This window comes from Anser cygnoides, chromosome 20, assembly GCF_040182565.1.
Source record: "Anser cygnoides isolate HZ-2024a breed goose chromosome 20, Taihu_goose_T2T_genome, whole genome shotgun sequence".
NCBI lineage: Eukaryota > Metazoa > Chordata > Aves > Anseriformes > Anatidae > Anser > Anser cygnoides.
Genome location: NC_089892.1, coordinates 6282558 through 6307366, shown reverse-complemented (window position 1 = coordinate 6307366; position 24809 = coordinate 6282558). Strand labels below are relative to the sequence as shown.

At 46.5% G+C, this 24809-nt stretch overlaps 1 protein-coding gene across 2 annotated transcripts; it reads left to right on the top strand.

Moving 5' to 3' along the window:
* The first annotated feature begins 1962 nt into the window (after positions 1-1962).
* On the top strand, positions 1963-24803 carry LRRC8A (leucine rich repeat containing 8 VRAC subunit A). Of its 2 annotated transcripts, none has more exons than XM_048053037.2 (4): positions 1963-2067; positions 3596-3721; positions 13841-16004; positions 19179-24803. In XM_048053037.2, the coding sequence occupies exons 3-4, from the start codon at positions 13848-13850 to the stop codon at positions 19452-19454; spliced, it is 2433 nt and encodes an 810-aa protein (XP_047908994.1). In that variant the 5' UTR covers positions 1963-2067; positions 3596-3721; positions 13841-13847; the 3' UTR covers positions 19455-24803. The 2 variants fall into 2 exon arrangements, with proteins under 2 accessions (XP_047908994.1, XP_047908991.1); XM_048053034.2 differs by lacking the exon at positions 1963-2067 and adding an exon at positions 2074-2174.
* The last annotated feature ends 6 nt before the right edge of the window (positions 24804-24809 follow it).

The following is a 24809-nucleotide window of genomic DNA, read 5'->3' as shown; positions in this document are numbered from 1 at the left end:
TCCCTTTTCCTTTTGTGACAGGGCATTACATGCCCTGGTGAATCAGGTCGTGTAGCTCTCCTGAGTAATGACTGTCTCCCTCTCTCAGTAGGAAAAAGTGAGGCACAGGGAAGGAAGCGGCTGACGTCCGCTGTGCAAAGGTTCCCGACTCCTGACACGACATCCCGCCGCCAGGCCCACAGCATCAGTGCCGTGACTAAGCGGGAGGGAATTTCTGTGCAGGCAGATGCAAACTCTTTGTTTGCTAAACTTCTGTTTAACTCAAACACTGAAACAAACAACTGGAAGGAGAGCTTTTGTTTGCTCCTGTAAGGATTTCACAACACATCCTGAGACAATCTTACAGCTCAGTCCCTCCCGCTGCCCTAATCTGGGGTTGTTTGATTCTGAGTTGAGCTCACTAGACATGCTAAACCAGCAGAAAGCCATTCTGGTAGAAAAAATGGGCAGTTTTCTGTCAGGTTCATAAGCTGAACAGGCCCAGGGCAGGGTGTGAGTGCTAAAGCCACAGCAAGGAAGTAGAGACCTGGGCAGGGCCCAGAGCAGAAGGGAATGGGGAGAAGAGGCCATGGGCAGGAGTATGAACTCTCATCCTCTTTGACAGGATTTGGCCTTTATGCTGGCTCAACTGTAACATGTAACTTCACCTTATTTTCCCCTTAAAATACAGCAGAAAGCATATTTTGATTTCAGTACATCCAAACATGAACAATCATTCTTAATGTCATATTTTCCAAAAATCTAGCTCTTGCCCTGTGTTAGGTATTGTCTCCAAAACTGTCCTCTGGCAGGTGGGATCAAAGCTCCCCTGGTGCAGGTCCTGTGCCCGTGGTTACAGAGATATTAAGACCAATAATGTTCCTAGAAAGCCACAGATATGCTTATTTTACTACAGCAGCAATCATTGGTGTATACAAGTTAAAATTGGCTGCACTTAACCACTCAGAACTGCTTTTTGTACACTGATGAAATTATAGTGAATGCCTTTGAACTATCCTTTATGAATATTTTAAAAAATGATGCTGCCCATCGTCCTCTAATGAGTCAGCCAAATGCAAATAATCATGAGTGGATCAGCCTGCTTTTTTTCAGGTCCCACAAAACTGCTGGTGGATGTATCCTCTCCACACAGCATTATTCCTATTCCAGCAGTGAGGAAATGAACGCTGTTTTTTAGTGGTCTCAGTTTGCTGAACTGGAGAGGAGGAGGCTCAGGGGAGACCTTATTGCTTTCTACAACGACCTGAAAGGAAGGTGTGGGGAGCTGGGGGTTGGCCTCTTCTCACAGGTAACTAGCGATAGGACAAGAGCGAATGGCCTCAAGTTGTACCAGCAGAGGTTCAGGTTGGAAATTAGGAGACATTTCCTCTCAGAAAGAGTGGTCAGGCATTGGAATCGGTTGCTTAGGGAGGTGGTGGAGTCACCGTCCCTGGGGCTGTTTAAGGAAAGGTTGGACGTGGTGCTTAGGGACAGGGTTTAGTGGGTGACATTGGTGGTATGATAATGGTTGGACCAGGTGATCTTGAAGGTCTTTTCCAACCTTAAGGATTCTATGATTCTAGATGAGAAGAATGGTGTTTTCCACATAGAATCATAGAATATTCCCCTTTAGAATTTTTTCCATAGGTTGGTTCTTGAGGAATGAGCGGTAAATGATGATTAAATGATTGGGTACTGACGTTAAAATATTTTCGTTCTCCTATTAAATAGCCTTGATGTTGATGCTGGTTGTATCCACTATAAACTGTAAGGCAGAGGTAAATCTTGTTATACAGGATTGTTTTCCAGAAAGAGTTTGAACTCCAAAACAGAGCTGTCCTGCCACAGGCCCCCACAGGCCCTGGGCTGAGCCCAGCGTCGCGGCTGCCCCTTTAAGACTCTCCCCATTTTGCCCCCTGCCCTGCACCAAGATGGCGCCCACGCCTTCACCTTCCCCCCCCCCCCGCCGCATTACGCCCCCGGCGCCCTGCGTAAAGATGGCGCCCCCTTCCCTTCGCGCCCGCTCCCAAGATGGCGGCGCCCTCCTCCCCTGACTAGCGGCGGCCGCCGCCATGCCGGGCGGGTGAGGTCAGTTCCTGGGTGGGGCGGCCGCGGTGCGGTCAGGGCCGAACAAAAGGAGCCGGAACCGGCGTGAGGGAGGGAGGGGAACGGGACGGACGGGACGGCGGGGCCAGGTGGGTGCGGGTGGCGATGGCGGGGAGGCTGGGGTGCGTCCCCCCGTCCCCCCCTGCGTTCCCCCCCTCAGCGGCTGGGAGGGGACGGGCAGGGCACGGCACGGCGGGGTCTGGGGGTGCCTGAGGGGGGATCCGTGAGGGGATGAGGGGATGGCGGCGGGCGGGGAGGATGTGCTGAGTAACGGGGCGCCCAGTCCTGCCCCCCCGGGCCCGCCGCCACCGCCCTGACAGCCGGGGGGGGGGGGCCGGGGCTGGTGGCCCCCGGGTGTGTGGGGCGAGGTCCGGGCTCCTTCCTTTCTTCCCTGGTGGTGGGGCGGGTTGGGGCTGCTGGCTTTGCTTAATTTCTGGCTTCTTTCCTAGCGGATGTTTTATATATATATTTTTTTTTCTTCCCCAAAATGTGAGGTGACGTGGTAGCTTGGAGGGCAGGTGTGGGGTTGAGGAGCTGCCGGTGTGAGCGGGGTTTGGGGGGTGCTGGGCTTGGGGTGGTGCTGAGGCTGTCACCCGAGGAGACGTAGGGAGGGAAGGTCAGAGAGTCCACTCCCTTCAAGCTTTCCTTTGTAGCAGTCTGGCACGGCTGAAATAGAATCGCTTTGATTACGAGTGGGCCACTTCAAAATCTGCCACCCCCAATGCCAGCTTTGGGAGCAGGAGGAATGTGCTCTTAGCGGAGCGTCTTTACCTGTTATTTTTAGTGATATATCTTCCTTTTCCAGTGCTTTTTTCACCTCTTGTTGACAAAATGCTGTCAGAAGTTCTGCAGTCCTCCATGGCTGGGTGCTTGAGTGATCTCTCAAAGCCTAGGGTTGCTCCCTTGTCTGTTTTCCCATGCCCTGTGCTGACATGCAGGAAGCAAGGAAAAAAACAGCTGTTGTAATCCTTGGTGGTGGTGCTAAACTGCTGCTGCTTTTAAGGTGAACATTGGTAGATATGTGTTGAGAAGAAAGGGAGCAGTTGCTTGAATCCAAAATCGTAAGGGAGATGATCTGCATTTTCAGATTCCTGTTGGTAACATTTAAAGTAATTTTGAACTTGTCAGGCTAGAAAGTAAGTAGTAAAGCCATGAGTTGTTTTTCTCATCTGTTAAAATCTAGACCTTTCTTCCACGAGGTTAATCTCTTTTTACCAGTTTGGGTCTAGTTATAAGAATAGAATTCCACATCTCCTTTAGCTGGGTCTGTAACACTGGCTTTTTGATAGCTTCTGGAATAACAGATGTTGGAGATTCTTTCTTCCTTGCAATTTTACTTAGTTCTTAAAGGTTTTAACATCCTAGGTATCAGGGTGTCTCTTCTTGGTTCCCGCTGTCCTTCTGAGTTATGCCTTGCATCTTAGACATCCTCTCCCAGGCTTTTACTTGACGTGGTCCCTCTGTGAACTTGATTCTCTCTTCTTTGCTGATAATCTCTGCTTAATTTCAGGGAAGCTGTTCCCATGGCGTGTGGGGAATGCAACGCTTCAGCACCCGCTCAGGATCCAGCACGCAGGAACATCATCCACTTCCAGCACAGAGAACTGAAGTGCAGATAGCAGAACCCAGCTGCAGGGTAAGGGTTTCAGGCCAGCTCTGGAGTGGCGTGGTAAAGACAAAGTAATTCACTACAATGTGACTTAAATATAGTTGCAGAGCACAGGGCAGTGATGAGGTGACTGATAAAGAGCAAGGAACAAAGGTGGAGGGTGATGTGGGGAGAGTAGTGGTGTGCTTACTAAGTCTGTGAGTGCTTAGCTTGAAGATGAAGAACGAGTAAAGGAACTGAGCATTGTCCAAAGCAGAACGTAACTGTTACATTCACCCATACGTGTAACTCCTGGCCACATAAACCTCGACTTCTCCTTGTATTAAACAGCAAGAATCTGAAAGCTGTATGTTCTCTGTTCAGTTTGGTAGCTGTTCTGTTTCCTGCAGGGTGACATTTCTGTTGCTGTAGAGGCAGCTCCTAGATAACTTTGCCCAGTTGACTGAGGAGCGCACTTGCTTGTCTCCCACGTGCGTCAATTAGGCAATGGCAGGGACTAGTTGCAGGGAACTCCCTGCCTCCTTGGTTTTCCACTAGGACAGCGTTGAAAGGTGCTGCAGAGTTGCCTGCTTGTCTGCAGGATGAAAGATGCAGTCCAGATCGGTCGTTCTGAGCAATTGAGAGGTTCAGTATGCTGCTTCCAGAGAAGAAGTATCCCTAAGACTTATCTAGTGTTCTGGTTGGTGTTCTGGCAGTTCACTGCATTTTTTTTTTTTGTGCCGATCCTCTCATGGTATTTGGAAACCCTAACTTTATTCAAAGACAATGTGCATAAATAATTCCTTAAGATATGCCAGAAGCCATGTGTTAAAAGCTAACGCTTCCATGTTTGAAATGTGGAGTGCTTGAAGCCTTCCAGTGATGATTTACTGGAATGCAGTAACTCTAAGCATTCGCTAAATGCTGCTGACATTCAGAAAAATATTCTGTGGTTTGTGGTGCTCTGATGTTTTTTTAATCACAGAATTTGACTGTGTTAAGTTAGTGTTGCTGCTGTGTGATCAGAGCAGGCTTGATCACAGGCCTTCATGTAATTTTTCCACCTTGTGAAGGAGGATTTTGTTCAGTGGGGTATTTAAAAGGGAAGCAAAACTCACTTCCAGTGTTAAATTGAGCTTCTCTGGCCTCTAAGAAAACGAGGAGCACAGTCATGCAAGCGGAGAATGGAGGGAAAGGACTTAAATTTTGTGGAGGCTCCTCAACATAAGGGGATGGATGCGTAGCAATTGTTCTGATAACGAACTCTGAACATGCTCTGTTGCAGTGCAACAAGCCTCCTCCCTGTGTTTTTTTTTCCATGTAAATGTTTTCAAAACTAACCTCAGTTTAGGATATGCAAACTACTACTGAACAGGCATTTAACGGTCTGCGTGGCTTGAAGACTTCTTGAACTCTTCCAAGCAGCTTTTTCCTGACACTGTTGATCAGATGTATTTTGTATTGCAGCGTGGGTTATCTATGGCCCTCTTGCTGCTATCAAACTGCATCTGAAACTAAAACCTGTTCAGTCGTGACCTCCCTGCTGAAATAATAGTGCTTCCTCCTCCTGCACTAAGCATTGTTAATGTTTGCTGTAGAATTACCTTGGCGATACAAAGCTTCTCTGTTGTGACAAATTTGCAAGCCATTTCTTTAGCTCCAGCCTACCTTTGTGCACAGTAGAGCCGTGCACTGGACTAGTTAATAGGTTCTGCTTTAGGCTTGTGGCTTTACCAGCTCTCTGACTGCAGGTTAGATGGCCTGTCTCTTATCTCTCACCTAATGCAGTCAGAATGTTCTGAGCTGGAAGTCACAGCCACTGTTTTGAAGCTTAGGGTCCTGAAGGCAAGTTTTGTAGTGCTGGGGATAGGTAGGTAAACATGCATGTGCTCCTCGTCTTTTGTCAGGCTGAGGCTAAATGTTGTTGTGCTGATAGCTGGTGCCTTACGTTGCTCTTGTCTGATCATCTTTCATCTTCGGTTCATCTTGTTGGGTGTTGCCACAGCCGTTTCCGAGCTAATAGATTTGTGCATGTTGTGTCAGTCTGTCAACAATCAATTATGATTACCCTTAAGAGTTTTCGCTTGCTTTGAATCTAGTCTCTTGATTTCTTAATCTCTTGTTAGATCTGTCAAAGCTCTGCTCTGCCCACCATTTGTCTTCAGCTGAAAACAGTTGTTTACCTTTTCTTGTATCAGTCTCCAAAGCTGGAATTAAATGCTGAGTAGGCTTTTGCTGCAGTTGAAGGGCTGCTTGAAGCTGGTCTGGTTGTTCCAAGTTAATGCTGTTGCTATTTTTTAATCTTAGTTATTAACAATTAATAAAATCACTTGCATTTGTCAGTACAAGGGAGTGTTCTGCAGTGTCCTGTTGGAAGAATGCTGTTATACTTTTCCAAGACAAGTTCCAGTGCCCTGTCCTTGAAGCATATTTTCTGTGGCAAAGAGAAAATTAATTTTGGACAGCAAGCCTGTGCCCGTGTACATCCATAATGCACAAGCTGACACAGGCACTTTTCTCTGGTTCACATCACTGGAGCAAGGCATCTGACAGCGCTGACATTTCCACAGCTGTATCACACTGACATATGGTCCCTGCTCCAAGTGTCAGTGATACAGGTAACTCCAGAGTATGCTCACTTCTGTGCAGCTGGGGCAAAATGCTCTCAAAAGGCAGCAAATGGGGCAGGCCAACCCAGGTCTGATTGTGCAGATGTTCTTCCGTGTACTTGTTAGGACAGGCTTGCTTGTGTGCTGTAAACAGGAGCTGTTGCACTGGGCTTAGGAAAAGAAGGTCGGTCTTGCATCTGACAGGCAGAGTCAAGAGGTTCCTATGAAGATTGTAGTGCAGGTGGGCTATTTTTTCCTTATTTTTTTGTGAGCTTCCGTAAAAGTGTTACCCAGTCAATCGCTTCATCCTTCTGTATCCATTGGCTTGGGTGGGGCTGCATACAGGCTGGTGAATGGTGACATGAAAACCTCCTTACTTTTCTCTCAGCATCGAGTTTGCTGGCTGCTCCAAGTGAAGAATGTAAGTGCTGGCAGCTGCTCTTCCACTAGTCTACCTGCTAGTCTGAATGGTACACACACGATATTTTAAACTTCACATTTGCTTTTCTTGCTCAGAGGTTTTGTTCCACAGGAGAGTTTGTTGTTTTTTTTTTTTTTAACTGCAGAAAGGACCAATTGTAAGGATGATAGTTTGTTCAGGACTCTGGCATCTGGCTTCCTTGCTGTTTACTTCTGTAAACAGTGAAGGACAAAATAACTTGAGACTTACTCCATCTCATGGCTTGGACTTTTCCAGTTATCACATGGCTGTCCCTGTGCTTGGAAGGTTTTCTGAGGGGTGCATGAAAGCAGCTCTGTTTTAGCCTTCTCTTTTTATTAGACTCGGAATTAAAGGAAATCATGGGGGAGGGGACACAAATTGCCATTCCCACTTCTGACTTGCAAAGCTCTTTGCATTTCCCAGTGTTTGAACAAAGAGCTCTGTGTCCTGCCCTCCTTTAGCATTTCAGGTGGCAGCATGCTGGGGAGGGAAGCTGTGCTGTGTTGAAAGCTTATTGCAACGTGTTGTAGCTCGTCAATGATCAGGGCTATAGTCTTAAGAGCATCAGTGTTTTTCTTTCCCTTATCTACCTCTGATGCTGTCAGCAGATGAACAACTCCCTCGTTCTCTGGGCTTCTGGTACGTAAGAAATTGTCAGCAGTGCTTGACTGCCGCTTTGCAGTGCGAGTCTTAGAAATAAGGCCACTGAGAATTAAGAATGTGAATTTCAGACTAAAGAATTGCAGGTGTCTGACATACAAGACATCCTTGTCTGCCCATACAGATTTGTGTTATGAAATTGCCTCACTGGGAAGCTGCGTCCCACTAAAGGTAAGGACTTCCCTGATTTCAGGGAGGACCTGAAAGTAAGGGATGGAAACTTAGGAAATTCTTGGGCATGTCATGAGATCTTGCATGTAGTCCTGTTTTGCTGGTATCTCCTTTAGTAACAGAATGGCCAAAGGAAAGAAGAGGAGGCTGGATAAAGTATTCAGCAAATGATGAGTCAAGCTGACAAACTAGCCAGTGAAACTGAAGAGTGATGTTCCTGTTCACTTTGTCCCTAGCTGGATAAGGTCAGTAGCTGCAGGCAGGAATTTAAAGCACAGCTCAGCCACGTGCCTGTCTACAGTAAGTCCATCTTCACTTGTGTAGATTGTGGTTGTTTTTTTTTGATAGAGAAATTGCCCAAAGGAGAAGGGTATTCATGCTCCTGCAGCAGTTGTCCTGTTTATTCCTTGTACTTGTTAAATATCACAGGGGTCCTGAGGCTTGTGGAAAGGACTCATGCTCTTGGATCTGTTGGTCTGATTTATTGGGTAAGATTCGTGCTGCTATATGAGCTGGATACATTGTCAGCTGGATACGTTTAATCTTGTTTCTGAATGATTCCACTATTTAGGCGTGGTGTACTCAGAAAGTCCCTGTTCTTCTAAGATGAGTGATTATCTTTCTCCTCCAGGTGTGTCTAGTAAAACACAGGATTAGTACTCGGTGATGCTTATGGTTGGTTGAAGTCTGGGTAGTTTTGGCAGGCTGTTATGTAAGCCTGGAACTCCCATTTCTTCTGTTTGGCCTGCTCAGCACCGATGCTGTACGTGGTGGGTCGGTGCCCAGCAGGCTGATGTGGGGATGGCATACGGGCCTGGCTTGTTCATACAGGGTGGGCCCTGCCCTTCTTTCTAAGGCTGCATGGTGAGAGGAGCAAACACTCTCCTTTTGGGGAGGAGAGGTAGGGTGCAAACTCGGATCCGGGTAAATCTTCAGGCACTGGAGAGAGATGTAGCATCTAAATGGGGAATATGTGCATTGCAGAGACTTCAGGAGTGTATTTGTGTGCTGCGTTGCAGGATACATCATAATCCCGCTGTATGACAGGGAAGCTTTAGCATACAGGTCTCTCCCTGTGTGGTCTCAGATGTTGCTGCTGCCGCTCTGGGGTGTTCCACCCCGACTCCGAATTGTGGTGCTCGACGCAGCGCTGCGTTGGTGCAGCTGGAACCCTTGAAGGTAAAGTCATTTCTTAACTGGGGGAGGAACTGCTCAGGGAACTAGCAGGGGTAGCTGGTAGAATGCTGTGGAATGTGAAAGCTGAAACACCTTTGAGACAGATAGACACTTGTAAGATTTGTTTCTCAATGTGCAATACCTAAAACCTGTCTGTTTAATTATACCTTTGGAAAACTTCCTTATGCTTCTGATTAGTCCTCAGGGCTTGAGGCATAGACGTTCCTACCTATTGGCTCATGCAGCTTTGATGAAATCAACCTTAAAACTTGAATAAAGCACTCTTTCAAAATCTCACTATCAGCCCTCTGTGTGGTGGAGGTAACTCTGTTTTGAGCAAATCACCTGTTTCTGAGCTGCAGCTGGGAACCTGCAACCTGAGGGATATATGAAGGAGCTCAGAAATTTCTTCACCCGGCCTGCTCAGATACAGTGCTTCTCTCCTGGTTAAGGCTGTTCCTGCTCAGAAACTCCTTTACCGCACACTGAAGTCGGTGGGACTCTGAAGCACGATGAAAACAGCTGTGACTGTCTTGCACATCTATAACGCCCAGGAGGCCAGCCTCACTGTTGCCTGGGGATTCCTCTAGCTACGCAGCACAGAGGCTGAAGTTTCATGATCCGGTCTCTGGATTGACCTTTGCAGCAAACTGCTCACACATCTCCCTCTGCCTGTCCCACTCAGCTCGTGTGTTTGTGCTCAGCCTTCAGTGAGGCTCCGTGACCCAAGTGACTTAGCAAATGACGCTTTTTCTCAGGAAACACTTTACTGCTGACAAAGCACGCTGGAGTTCAGTTCCTGAAGAGCAGAGGCTTGAGATCTCTGCAGTTTTCTTGCTGTTCTTATGGAGCTCGGTCTGGTTTTGGTCACGAGGGAGGTCACTTTTGTTTTGGCCAGCTGTCTTCATGTGAGAACTGTTCCTAGTCTTAAACCAGAATAATATCCTCCTAAATAGCTATTCTGCTGCCCATGTACTTGAGTCTGGGTTTCAGCTACCTGCTTGATTTCTCTATGGTGGTTGGACCCTTGGTCCCTCTGGGAAGAATCCTTTGGTGCAGGGGAGCATCAGGTGGCAGAGGTGGCCCCTGAGAATCTGACTTGAAAGCCCACAGTCATCAACCCCACAGCAAAACTGCCTGCCCCAGTCCAGGAGGGAGTGTTGCAACAAGAATCGTGTTCTAAGACTATTACAAAATGGATGACTACAAAATAAAGACAACACTTGCATCTCGATGCAGAACAGTCATCGGCCTTTCAGGAGCTAGAAATGGATTGCGTACGTGGGAAATCTGTGCGAGGAGGGACGCAGCTTTTTCCCCTGCTTTCTCCAGTTTTTGGTGGTCAGTTTTCCCTTTCACTGCAGATGCTGCAAGATTAGATAAGACACGGGGAAATTCCAGCTTCTGCGAAGTGATCCCTTGTTTTATTGCTTCTCATCTGGGATTCAAACAGGATTTTTGCCGCTGCCAGGAGGAGCGGGGACTGGCTATGAATGTCTTTGTCTTCCTCTAGTGACCCTATCATTGTTACTGGAGGGCAGGGGATTTCCTGCTCCACTGTGTCAGGGTTTAATCGCTGATATTGAGCGGTAATGGACTATCATGGGACATCGAAAGAGATGACTTGTGAGCTGCCTTGTAACTGCACAATGTAAAGGCAGATTTCCTACCCCATGTGACGGGTAAATAGAATTAGGGAGCCTGTTGCCCTAATTTCTTGCTGCTTCCCTTCCTAGCTGTCTCGAGGTACAAATCAAAGTAAACACAGTCAGACTGTTGAAAGAAGTAGTTAAGTATTTCCTGGCTTGAGCAGAACTAGCAACCCAGCTCTACAACTCAAGCCTGGAAATGCCTTCACTGTGAGACTGGTTCCTGAAGAGACCTCTTCCCTATTTCATAACCCTGCCAGGGACATCTGTGAAGGGCTAACAGTGTCGCAAAAGCTTTTCTACCAAGAGTAGCGAAGCACAGGAAGAAAGAGGAAAGGATCTTTGGAGAGAAGTGGTATGTAGGCAAGAGGAAAGTTTTTTTTTTATTTTTTTTTTATTTGGTGTAGGGTAGGAGTAAGGAGTTGTTTCAGCAGGGAACAGTTCTTTAACAAACAGCATCACTGCTCTCACTGCACGTTCCTGTAAGGAAAAGAGGGATGGGATTCTGCACAGCCCTACGGGAGAGCAACGAGTGGTGCAGCAGCATTTGTTACCTCTTAGAAGTAGTTTGGAAGGAACAGTTGACAGAAGCTCTGCACTGCACCTGGCAGGAGTGTTTAGGATGGATGTGGACTAGCTGGGAGGCTGCTACTGGACTTTGATGGACCCTTAGGGTGGTGTGTGGCTCTCACAGCCGCCCTGACTGATAGAACAAAAGCTTGGCTTTCCTGTGAGCATGGATGGATTTGGGAAGCCAAACCAAGTTAAATGTTCCAGCAGATGGCTGCAGGAGCTGTTGGTGTCCTTGCTTTGCAAAGCTTTCCAGGCTTTCAGTTGGATCATAGAAGTGCAGGACTCCCCTCTGATCGCAGCGGAAGGGATGCAGAGGGTTTGTGTTCTCGTTTGTTTTTCCTTGTGGTATTGCAATACGTCAGCCGGCCTCCCTGGCTCTCGCTCTCCAGTAGCTGACCTTCCTGGTTCCTCTTTGAGTTGTTTCTCTTGTGCTCTCATGGCCAGGTGTAGTGGGTGTCTGACAAAAAAATCAGGGTTGGGTCCTTCTGAGAAGGGAAGGAATGGATGGGTAGGGAAACTGGGATAGCATAAGAAGTATGTCGGTGGTGATGAAAAATGTCAGAGCTATAGATTCTCCCTCAGAAAATATGAATATGAAATTGAGTTTGACTCTGAATCATGTCTGTGTGGAAAAACTGAGGAGGCATGCGTTGCTAGGACCTGCAGTGAATCGACCCTTTTAATAACTGGCTTAATTTGAGGTGTTCTAGAGTGCAGGGGGGAGTAAAAGTTTCTGAACCCCGTTTTATCCTGGAATTAATATTCCTGTAGTGTGCGCAGGCAGCACTTCTTAAAGCTACCTTGCACATGGACTCTCCTTGTGACGGATGTATTCAGGGAAGGAAGCTGAGGCACAGCTGAAATGCCTTGCCCAGGGCCTTGCAGCAAGCTAGCCACAGGGCTGGGAGGGGGGCTCTGAATTCCTAGTCAGCCCTCTTGTTCTGGTTGCTCAGGTGCTGTTCAGAAGCTGTTCTGTTTTCCTGCTCTTCCCTGTCCCTGTCAATGTGTAATCCTCTTGCCCCAATTTGCATGGCGCACTCCGCAGAGGCGTGCCTGCCACCTCACTGGTGTCCTGCCCCCGAACAGGGCAGCAGTTGCTTCTGATAATGCCGTGTGTGGCCGTCTTCATCCCTTGTTTCTGCAGCGTCCTTCAGACTTCCAGGAGGAGCTTCAAACCCATTCTTCCACAAGGCATAGAAAACCCAGAAGCTTGACTGGTTTGTGATCGCATGAGTTTACTGGTTGGTAAATTCCTCGATTTGCTGTTGTGCTTTGTCTTAGTGAACTTCCGAAACAGATATTGCCGCTTTCTTTCAATGTTCCCCCCTTCAAAAAAAAATGTATCTAGGGTTACCCCAGTCTGTGTTCTGTAGTGGATTAACACAGTACTGGAACCGGGTGGGCAGGAGGGCAAATGCTTCTTCAGGGATGGCTGTCCTCACTCAGTCTACCTCTTGCAGCCTTCCCAAGTAGGACTACGTTGGCATTTGCTGTTTGTTTATTGTTGCAAGTGGCAAACCAGGGAATAACGTTCTGTATTTAGTGTCCCTAGGGCATGTGGTGCTTCTGGAGCTCACATTAGGAGGGGCTTCCTTCGCAGTTCTGTGCTGGATAAATACAAACTTCAGTTCTACAAAAGCAGATGGTGTGGGCATGCTGACTAGCCAGTGCTTTATAAAAACCTGCTTCTGAGCCTGCAGCCCCCCAGGGCTTGTCAGGACAGTGTCTGAGTGTTATGAGGAAATGTGCTCGAACCTTTGGTCTTCCTCCGTTACAGCTGAATTGATGGGAGTCTCAGAATGACTGAGAGCTTTGTGCTTCTGCTGCTGAACTTTGCCAGCAAGCGTGATGTGATAGCACTGCTTGCCATGAGAACAAGGTACAACGATTTCGTGAACTTCATTTGTGTTGATCATTCATCAGATATGTGGAAAGTTTCTGAGCTTGCAGTTCCATGAATCGGTCAGGCTCCTGGGTTTTCTATGGGTTGAGGAAGAACGCGTTTGAAGTTCCTTCTGGAAGCTTGAAGGACAGAATGAGCACTGCCACAAGGTCTCTGCTTCCCAGAACCTTTTGGTTTCCTTTGTGACACTTAAATCCCAGCTGAGATGAACTGTGGGTGGGAGTGGTTGCTCAAGGAAGTGAGTTTGTATTTAAGTATGTCGCCCCCTTCCTATGCTTCTGAGGTGAATAAGACAAAGAGCAGCTGTTACAGGATTTCAGTAATGATCTATCAGAGGGCAAGTAATTAATTTTTTCCTTGAAGAATTGCAAAGAGGAAAGCCACAACTCCTGTGGAAGGAAAAGGCATAAGACTGGGCAACTTTGTTCTCTTTTCCAGCTTTCTTGATTAAACGTGTTGAGTTGCATCAGTCAAGTGGTTCTAGGAAGTATAACTATAATGCTGTTTGAGTCATGCAGTGTAGAACTATTTACTCTGTAAAAGAGTAACAGACTCATGACCGCTATGCTGTGTGTGGGGGTTTTCTCTCCTAACAATGCTGGCAAATTCCTTCATCCTGAAATAAAATCCCCAGATAAAACTGCGACCTTCCAGATACTGTTCTGGCAGTGTAGTTTAGGCTGGTCCTGGGAGCTTGCTGTAGGTGTGAATTTCTTAACCGCAGACTTCTAATGACAAGTATCAGTTCTGATGGCTTGTGACAGCTCATTTGTCAGGGAAAACAAAAATAGCTTCACAGCCACAGCTGTAGCAAATTACTCAGAGGTAGCCTTGTTCATTTGTGTCCAAGTGACTTGAAACAGGGACTCAAATAATTCCAGTCTTGCTGTGCCAGCACTTAAAACGTGAGGTTTCCCGATACCCTCTAGAGAAGCAGAACAAAAGAGTTGAAGTTAGTAATGCCTGCTTGTGTTTTCCTTTCAGGTGAATCATGATTCCAGTCACTGAGTTGCGATACTTTGCTGACACGCAGCCAGCATACCGCATCCTGAAGCCATGGTGGGACGTCTTCACGGACTACATTTCCATAGTAATGCTGATGATCGCAGTGTTTGGAGGGACACTTCAGGTCACCCAGGACAAAATGATTTGTTTGCCCTGTAAATGGGTTACCAAAGACTCCTGCAATGACTCTGTCAGAGGCTGGACAGCCGTAACCCCGGAGCGCACCTACTATAACTCCAGTCTTGTTCCCTCTGCTGATACAGGGCCGACGGGGATCCGGTATGATTTGGACCGGCACCAATATAACTACGTGGATGCGGTGTGTTATGAAAACCGCCTTCACTGGTTTGCCAAGTATTTCCCTTATCTGGTGCTGCTGCACACTCTCATCTTCCTGGCTTGTAGCAATTTCTGGTTCAAATTCCCACGGACCAGCTCCAAGCTGGAGCACTTTGTGTCTATTTTGCTTAAGTGTTTTGACTCTCCATGGACAACGAGGGCATTATCTGAGACGGTGGTGGAAGAGAGTGATACCAAGCCGGCGTTTGGGAAAATGAATGGCTCCATGGACAAGAAATCCTCCACAGTCAGTGAGGATGTGGAAGCCACTGTTCCCATGCTGCAGAGAACAAAGTCTCGAATTGAGCAAGGGATCGTGGACCGGTCTGAGACGGGAGTCTTAGACAAAAAGGAAGGTGAACAGGCCAAAGCACTTTTTGAAAAAGTGAAAAAGTTCCGTACACATGTGGAAGAGGGAGATATAGTGTACCGCCTCTACATGAGACAGACCATCATCAAAGTAATCAAGTTCATCCTGATCATCTGCTATACCGTTTACTATGTCAACAACATAACGTTCGATGTTGACTGTAAAGTGGACATTGAGAGCTTGACTGGCTACAGGATGTACCGCTGTGCTCATCCTTTGGCCACTCTCTTCAAAATCTTGGCGTCTTTCTACATCAGTTTGGTGATAGTCTATGGCTTGATCTGCATGTACACGCTCTGGTGGATGCTGAGGCGATCGCTCAAGAAGTACTCCTTCGAGTCTATCCGGGAGGAGAGCAGCTACAGCGACATTCCTGATGTGAAAAATGACTTTGCTTTTATGCTCCACCTGATTGACCAGTATGACCCCCTTTACTCAAAGCGCTTCGCTGTCTTTCTGTCGGAGGTGAGTGAGAACAAACTGCGGCAGCTGAACCTCAACAATGAGTGGACTCTGGAGAAGCTGCGCCAGAGGATCACCAAGAACTCCCAGGACAAGCTGGAACTGCATCTGTTCATGCTGAGTGGCATTCCTGACACGGTTTTTGACCTCATTGAGCTGGAGGTCTTGAAGTTGGAGCTTATCCCTGATGTCACTATTCCCCCAAGCATCGCCCAGCTCACCAGCCTTAAGGAACTATGGCTCTACCACACCGCTGCCAAAATTGAGGCTCCAGCCCTTGCCTTCTTGAGGGAGAACTTGAAGTCTCTGCACATCAAGTTCACAGACATCAAGGAGATTCCTCTTTGGATTTACAGCCTGAAGACACTAGAGGAGCTTCATCTGACGGGGAATCTGAGCGCTGAGAACAACCGGTACATCGTAATAGATGGACTGAGGGAGCTGAAGAGGCTGAAGGTGTTGAGGTTGAAGAGTAACCTCACCAAGCTGCCACAGGTGGTGACGGATGTTGGCGTGCATCTTCAGAAGCTTTCCATCAACAACGAGGGCACCAAGCTCATTGTTCTCAACAGCCTTAAGAAGATGGTCAACCTGACAGAGCTGGAACTGATCCGTTGTGACTTAGAACGCATTCCTCACTCCATCTTTAGCCTCCACAATCTGCAGGAGATAGACCTGAAGGACAATAACCTCAAGACCATTGAGGAAATCATCAGCTTCCAGCACTTACATCGTCTCACTTGCCTTAAATTGTGGTACAACCACATTGCCTACATCCCCATGCAAATAGGCAACCTCACCAACTTAGAGCGCCTTTACCTGAATCGGAACAAGATAGAAAAGATCCCCACCCAGCTCTTCTATTGCCGAAAACTTCGGTATTTGGATCTCAGCCACAACAACTTGACTTCCATACCGCCGGACATAGGACTCCTCCAAAATCTGCAGAACCTGGCTGTGACAGCCAACAGGGTAAGTGAGAAAATGCAAGCGTTCCTATGTGAGTAGAAGTAGCTCTGATACTTCCATTGTCTGTGTGATTAAACGTGGTACCCTGGTGTGTGAAATACTCCTGGCACTGCCGTTCTGTTTAAACTCTCAAGCTTTTGTTTCTCTCTGAGGGTTTTATCTAAGGCAAATAACTCCAGGGGCCATTCTTTCTTTGAACACCTCTTGTTTTGTAGCACTTCTTATCTTGCAGTGAAATTGCTTTTAAGTGGCAGTTGGAGGCTATTTCATAAATCCTGTCTTAATTGTTTCTTTGCAGTTGGAAGCTTGTATTCTCTAGGTTGACATCAGATTTGGGCTTAAAATGAAGGTCTGAGAAACGATAGTCTTAATTTAGCACTGTCCACTTAAGCCTATGTACTTCCACTGTGTGTGTACACCATGACAGCAGCCATCTAGGGGGTGTGTGGCTCACGACTTGGCATGTAGCACTCCTCATTTCTGGGGAATACTCTATAGTTCAGTCTTGTAAAATACATTTGCGTGAGAAGCTGAAAATGGACAAACTTGAGAAAAGTGATTCTTGAGCTGTCACACGTGAAATGCGTTGTCTTGTTCCACAAAGGTGATTTTCCAGAAGGCAGGTTTGTTCTCTCCATTGTGCGTACTCTTACTCAGGAGAGTGAACTGCACCAGGTTCATCACTTGACGGTCAGCTGGATGTGAAAGTGAACTGACAATTCTTTCCTACTGAGGGTAGGAGGTGTGGTGGCACCTCGCTGTGCCTCACTCTGGTGGCTGCGTGCCTTCTTGGGTAATCCCAGGTAGGGGAAGTCTGAGCTCGAGCTGTCCGAGTGCAAGGCAGGTTAGAAGGGATGGCTGTGTGCTATGCTGCCTAGTTGCCCTTGTGGCAGAAGTTCAATTGCTTAAAGCAAAATTTACCCACGGGTTTTCTTGTATCTTTGTTCTGTGTTTGGGATGAAGGAGACTCCGTTTACCAGGTAGCACAAAGATCAACCTGTGACTGCACAGGCTGTGCTGAGCTGGAAGACTCCCTGAGGCCTTCATTCACTGTTTGCTGAAGTTTGCCATGCAAAAGGCTCTAACAGAACTGTACGAAGTACAGACAGATGGATGAGTGGCTTCTGGGTTGTCAGTGAGCATGCAGTAGAACTGTCCTGGTTTTCACTGCCATATATCGAGACCCTTACTGCTACTGGCAAGATGTCTCCGTAACTGAACACTGTCACGTTCTCTGAGAGAAGCAGACATAGCAGCTCGAGGACTGTGTGGCTTTTGCAAGGCAAACATTCTCAGATCAAGTTTTTACTTTCTAACGCAGTTCAGTACGACAGTTTCTAAAACTCCAGCCAGCGTTTTCAGGTTAGTATCTGAAAGTTTAAGCCTGTCTGCGCCCCTGAGGAATAACAGCAAGCAGCAGCCACTCGACTGTCCCAGTTCAATAGCTGCTCACTCGGTTTCCCCAGCGCTAGTGGCCTGGGTGGCTGCGCATCAGTTTGCCTGGATGGCTTAAGCTCTGGTGAACTTCATGGTACGCACACATGGCTTCATACTGGGTTAAAAGCTAAAATGTTTTCTCAGGGTGAGTGTGGCTGATGGGTCACCACACCTTCTGAGGATGGTGTTAAGCGAAGAGGAGGAAGTTTTTAACAACTCTCAAGCTGCTGTTCCTAACTCTGTCCCATTTGTCTTCTGGCAACCTCGCAAACAGAGCTTCCTGAGGGTTAATCTGCAGTATAGCCTCTGCAGTTTTGGGGTGGAGCCTCTCTTGGAGGAAGAGGAGTTGGAGGCAGCTCCGCTTTCTGCATCAGAATATGGCACCACCCTGTTTTCTCTGCAAAAATATTAATGCAGCAGGGAAGGTGGAGCAGCCTTCGTGCCAGCGTGTTCCGAAGCAGAAGGTGGTGAGGCCCTAGTGCAGCAGCTAAGCTGCTTATATCCCTTGCAGGTGCCTGGGCAGTGCCACAGTTACCCTGGGGCTCAGACAGCCTGGTTATTTACCAGGGAACAATGACAGCAAGAAACAAAAGAACTGGTAGGCTGGCATTTCCCAAGGCCAGGAGTTACCTCAAATGTCCTTTCTTAGCAAATAGATACTCCTGGAGTTGGCTGGTACCAGCATACAGTTCTGGGAAGCAGGCCATAGCATGCTGCTTCCTTCCTAAACGAATACTTGTCCCTTAAATAACTGTATTATTTTCAAGAGTCTGTAATCATTTGATTGCACGTTGCTGTTTGCATAACACTTGATAGTAGCAATGACACTGGCTGAATTTAAATGCATTTAATTGGTCTTGTCTTGGCTTTTCATTGGACTCAATCTCATTCAGAACTGATTACAGCCAGTTCAGCTGTATCATGCATAATTCAAGTTGTAAAAAAGGCATGTCTGGGCTTAAGGGCAAATAAGTCTTCATGAGACTTTAAGGAGAGAGTACTGAATTGGTGCATTTAATTCCTGTCCTAGTATTTGTTAAACCTTAGCTATATTTTCTTAGAAATTCACTAGAAGGAGGACTGGGCTAATAGAAATAAGTCTTAGTAAATTAGCGACTTAAATTAGTGACTTAAATTAATCACTTGAAGGTGGTGGTGGGAAAGCTAACAGTTGGTGGCTTCGTGCTTTGTAGCACTGTCATTGTCGTCCCCCCCTCCTCCAAAAAAGCCACGCGCTTTGGAGCCTAGATCATCCTTGCAGCATTTCCAAGCCCTGCAGAAATGATGGAAGACTGCTTGCAGTTCTGAGGGCCTGGAAATTATACCCACGTAGCTTTGCTCCAGGAAATGGAAAGGGCGTGCATAAAAACCCAGCGTTTTGTGTATGTAAAGGAAGTGTACAGCACGAAGACTGAAGAATGATCTGGTTTAAAGCAGTTAGTATAATAAGATCTCAAAGCCTAGAGGTACCAAACAGTTATGAGGTCTGCTGGCAGGGCAGTGCTCCGAGAGGAGCTGGAAAAGACATGACTACTGGGAGAACTGTGGTGGGAAGCCTTATGGTGTGGTGACTCCTACTTTGGGAGCAGTCCTTGTGGTGGAAAGCAGGAGCTCACCAAAGGGAGAAGTGGATGACTGAAAACTCTGTAAAGCCTGGAACACTGTGTGCACTTGTTTGAGCCTGTTCTGTTTGGTGACTTTGCCTGTGATTGTGTTTTGTTTTTTTTTCCTCCCCTCCAGATCGAGAGTCTACCACCAGAGCTGTTCCAGTGCAGGAAGCTGAGAACCTTGAACCTGGGAAACAATGTGCTGCAGTCCCTCCCCTCCCGGGTTGGAGAGCTGACAAATCTCTCACAGATCGAGCTGCGGGGGAACCGCTTGGAGTGCCTGCCAGTGGAGCTGGGAGAGTGTCCTCTGCTGAAACGTAGCGGGCTGGTGGTAGAGGAGGACTTGTTCAACACGCTGCCCTTGGAAGTCAAAGAGCGGCTGTGGAGGGCAGACAAAGAACAAGCCTGAGCCCCTGAAAGAAGGGAAAAACCTCTGACCAGCTAGAAGGAAACACAAGGCCATTCCAGTCCCCTTTTTCCCAGATCCTCCCCTTCCTCCCCTCCAATCACTATCAGACTAGCCAAGGAGTCCCTAAACAATCATGACTCTGACTGAGGCTGCTTCTTGCCTCAGATGCAGGATGGGGAAAGCTTGGGATCAGGATGAGGATCAAGGCAGGTTAGATGGCTTCTGAGCAAGGGCCAGTGGGATAAGAGGTGTTGCTGCTCTTCTGGACAGGAGGTGGGGTGAGGTGGATGGTGCTGGTGAGAAGAAATGACCTTTGAATGAAGGAGAACAGGAAACACGGGGATTGCTGCACTGCCTCAAATGGGGATTTTATGTGTCAGGGACTGAGAGTGTCCAGTGTCCTGCAAGCAAGAATCAAGAGCCTAGGAAACCTCCTGAACCTCCATCTCTGTGACACCTGGTACAGTTTCCCTCCAGCTCAGCAATTCAGTAAGTGAGGCCCTGCAGTGGGGGTAAGATAGGATACAGACAGCAGATTTCTATCTAGATGTTGGCATTAGGATTCGGGGGGGGTAAATTTATCTCAGACATCAGCTTGGATGCAGGATCATTTTTTGTTACTAATTGTATTTCCCTCTTGCACTTGACATGCTGTCCTCTGCCCCTAGGGAAGGAATCGGTCCTCCCCCCAACTCAGTCTGCACATTTGAGGTTGCACTATTTTTAACGGTTTCAAGTCACCTGTGCTGATGAGCAGATCACACAGCGTCCTTCTCCAACTGAGGTGTTGGAGGCACTAACTGAAATAATTCCAGAGCTTTAGCCTGTTCTGAAATGGATGGTTGTAGTACAAGCGGGAGAAGATCTGGATAAAGAGCGGTTGGAGTGTATAATTCGTTCTCCCAGAAGCACTGAGTTACTTCAGGATCTGGCTTTTAAAGTTTTCAATTTTAAATTCCTGGTATTCTGTCATGTGGCAAATGCGAACACAAAACTGACCAGTGTGTCAAGGTCTCTCCCAGGGTCGATTGGTGTTTATGGTAAAGAGGAATGCTCAGTTTTCCTCTGCCCCCTCCCCATGAAGTTGTTAGATGTGTTGCCAAGTGTTCTTTAGGAGCACAAACCACAGACCTGCTTGATTTTGGTTTTTATCCTGTTGCCCTTCTCACTTTAGCAGCTGTCAGTTCCTGTTACACCTCTTGTGCTACATAAGAGGCTAATCCCAATTGAACTCGGTGCTGGAAAAGTAACCTGTCCTCCTGTTTCGTTCCCCCATTGTTAAGGAGCAGTCTGAGAACCCTCTGTGGACTGAGCTTGAAATCCCTGGGACAGAGCAGCCTTTATTGAAACAAGCCTGACCTGTTTGGTATTGTTTGACAAAACCCTGCACTGGCAGAGGTAGATAACTCGTGATAGCTACTGCTAAACGTGTCCTCGAGGTGGGGTGGTGAAGGTGTGCCTGCAGTACACCCTAAGTCTGCGCTTTTCCATCAGAAGGAAGAGGAGAGGTTCGTGGACTTGCAGGTCCCGGTTGCAATACTCTGCATCAAGCCGGTAGGTCGTCTGCGAGGTGGAGTGCTGCAAGCTGAGGCATCGAGTGTTTTGGAGGCCTCCCGTGTGTGTGAAAGGGGGAAGCTGCAGCCGTCTCCGAGAGCGGTTCGTGGCAAACGGCCAGCGAGAGCACTGGCTTAGCAAATCCCGGTGATCCCTTGGGTGTTGGTGCACTAGGGCACACTATGGCTTTCTTCATCAGATGTAAGATATGAAATATGCACACTAAATACGCCGAAACCATGGACAATGTTAAATGGGCTCTGGATTTGTTGATGTTCAGATGCTTAAATAAAGCTACATTAAAATCTAGGAAATCTGTTTATAAAACTGCTTTTAAGGAAGATGTAAATTCTGCCTCCCTTAGTTCATCATGAGAAGTCTAAACAGTCCAGGGGAATAACGTAATTAAATCTCCTTATCTGGAAGGCAAGGCACTCTAAAAGCTCTTCTTGTTTGTAACAGGGTTAGCCTGGTGAAATCGTGTTAGGGTTGGGGCCACTGCTGAAGCAATGGGGGAAGAAAGTTACTCCAAAATGCGCTGCATCAGAGCAAACGCTGGTGCTCAGAAGCGTTAATGCTGATGCTTCTTGGATTGGACTCATTCACGCGAGCGTTTTTGGATTGACGGGAGAGGAATTGCTAGGTGGACTTAATGCTGCTTAAGTAAGGCAGGAGTGGCTTTAGGCTTACCGACAGTAATGCTGTTTTCCAGCCCGTCCCTCTTGGTGGCTGCAGGGGCAGGGTGAAGGGTGTATTGGAGGGTGAAGGAAGCCTTTTTTTTTCTTCCTTATTTGGTGCCAAAATATTGTGCTGGAGAGCAATCGTAATTGAATAGAGGCTTGAACTCTGTATTGTATTCAAGGCCATTGGGTAATTGGTTTACAACATGTGCATTTTAGGCTAGGCAGGGCTGAAAAGGCATTGCACCTTGCAGAGTTTTAACCTAGCTTACAGGAACAGAATTTTAACCTAGCTTACGGGAGCAGAGGGATTTCTCCTGTGTGTCTAGGTCATCGTGGATGAGTGCTTTGACTCTTGATTCTAGGTGCGATGCTAGTTATGCAATTAAACTCTGTGCAGCTAGGCTAGAATTTTCTATAAGCAGCTCCTGCTTATATGCTGCAGTGCTTCTAGAAGCTTGTAAGTCTCCTGAACTGCATATGTCAGTGCTGAATTCATAGGAGAAGTGGGCAATATTCTGCTAGAAGCGAGAATCTCTAACTTCTATCAAATACCAGAGCTACGCTGCTGCTTGCTGAGTAGACTGTCCTATGCCTGAGGTCTACAAAGCAATTTTTAAGACAGGCCAGTATTGATCGTGCATGGAAACACTAGCTTTTTGCTCCTATTTCGATATTCCAAGCTCAATTTTTCAATCATGGCTGCTAGGGCTTGAGATAGCTTCCTGGGTGGCAAAATTGGAATAAGCAGTCTGATAAGTTCCTGTACCAGAAACACAGGTGGCACGAAAATAAATCGCCTTTCTGGAAGATGGCATTATTTACTATCTGCTCCTCACATGTGCTTTTTGGTCTTCCATGAGATAGATACTGGTTCCAGAGTATCAGTTTCCTATGATGAAATGGAAGAAGCTTTAAAACTTCAAGGATAGGGTCTGAACCACGAGGTCCTGAACACGTTTGCTGCTTAGGACTCCAGCAAAACTCAACCCACAGCACAGTGAGCCAGTCCACTTCCCATACCTGTCTGGATTGCTCAGTTTGAGGGATGAGCTTACATCAACAATCCCTCCCCATTTGCAAGCACTCAATCAGTGAATATTACATTTTTTTTCTTTCAAGTCTGTCAGCCTGAAGCTTAGCTTTTTCTGACACAGATCTGTATGTTCAGAAAAAAATTCAACCGAAGCAGACAATCAACAGGTCAGCGTCTTATTTTCCTGGCCTGTCTTTTCAAAGCACTCTAGTTAATAGCAAAACAAGTTTATTAGCTGCTAAACTATAAAAGCAACTTGAATTAAAACTATTTCCTTAATAGCACTGCTGAGCTGAATGAGTTCTTGGAGCCCCTGTTGATCACAAGCATGATCATCCCATGCTAGGACTGAAGGTTAGTAAAATGGAATTCTACCTTTCCTGCTAAATACCCCAAAAAGTAGTAAGTTGCAACTGATTTTTTGAACTAACTGTAAGGCAAGGGATACCAAACCCATTAAATATGTTAAAACTCGCTGTATCTCTGAAACTATGCACTGGAATGTAAGCTGAAGCTTTTCTTTAAGATTGATTTCTGAATTTACTATTTGGTCTCTAGCTAATTCAGCAGCTGAAATTAATTTCCTCTGCTGGTCTGAATGGTTAAACAGAAGCCCAATACAAGCTGTTACTGGTATCTTTCATGATGTGGTGTTCTTTGGTATTATCTGTCACTTCTGGAGAATGTCCTACCTCATTTTTTATTTTTTTATTACCATTTATACACTCCATTTAGCTCGCTTCATTTTAATTAAAGCAAGTTCTTGGTGTTCAGTACCATAAATAGTATTAAGTGGCTTTCTGTTGCTGAACCACACCGTGGGTCCTCTTCTTTTGCTCTAAGAAACGATTCTAGGAATTTCAGAACAACGTCGCATCCTTTTCAGGGGATGTTGTCTATGGGGAGGAAAAAAGGCTTGAATGTTGTTGATTCAACAGCCGTGACATCGTTTCCCTTCCTTACCTTTTTTCCTCTTTAGAAAGGGACTCGCACGGTTTGAATTCTCTGAATTTTTTTTCTTCAGCCCTTCAGGGGAGGAATAGTTTTTTCATTGAGAGCTGCGCCTTCTCCAGACGTTAAGGTAACTTCTCCACTGAGGCACTTGCTTCTTCTAGAGTATTTGCAATTGTTTCTGCCTGAAGCCAGCTCTTCCCTCTGATTCTTTTCCTTTCAAATGTGGAGAGCATGGAGAGATTTCTTAAGTGTCAGCATGACTTTTCTCACTGAAGAACAATCTTGTCATACATAAACAGTAGCACCATCTACTCTGAAATGTTACCAAAGGTAAGGCTGTGTCAGTGCTAAATACTAAAGTTCTCATTTAAGTTTCACTTTGATGTATTTTCCTCCTCATTGCATCTTTTTTTTTGACTGCTGTTTGGCCACACAGCAGATCCTGTACTCTTAATAAGCATGTGCCAAAACAGAATGGATTTTGTCCTACCTGCATTGTGACAGTGCATGAAGCAGAACTGGAATTGGACAAAGGTATTGTTGGTCTCAAACCTTTCTCTATCTCCATTGCTCCAGCTGCAGTGACAGGTTAATATTAACTGCTTTGGAAGCATAAAATCCTCCAGAAGTCTTGTCTGAAATCCCTTTTCAAAAGTAACTGCATCTTAGTTGTCGGAGTCCATCAATTCAAGTGAACTTTATGTGAAATTGCACAAAGAAAGGCTTAATTTGGAATTTCTGGAAATACCCTTCTATTCCTCTCTCTGTCTCCTTTAAAGGAAGTTTATTGAACAATGGGAAAAATTTTTCAACTTAATGAGAAGGGGGCTAATTGGCCTGAGTCATCTTTAAAGCTGACAAACGCATCCATTTAAGTAAGACACTACTCATGGCTTAAACATTGCTCACTCCCATTTTGTAGTTGTGCTCGCAGGGTTGTGGTTTGGCATCTGAGACCTGCAACTTGGTGTAACATTTTGGAATCATGACATTCACTTTGTACGTGGGATTGTTTGGGCAGCTGATCAACAGCACCTCCACCTTAAGCACTGAAGGCTGCTATTGTTTTCTCTGAAAGACTTGTAAGACTGGACACTTTAACAGAATAAAAAATTTAATTTTTAATTTGCA

Excerpts from the sequence above, each read along its gene's own strand:
- LRRC8A (XM_048053037.2), top strand. The coding sequence starts at position 13,848 with ATGATTCCAGTCACTGAGTTGCGATACTTTGCTGACACGCAGCCAGCA. Across the intron at positions 16,005-19,178 it reads TGGCTGTGACAGCCAACAGG|ATCGAGAGTCTACCACCAGA; the intron begins GTAAGTGAGAAA and ends CCTCCCCTCCAG.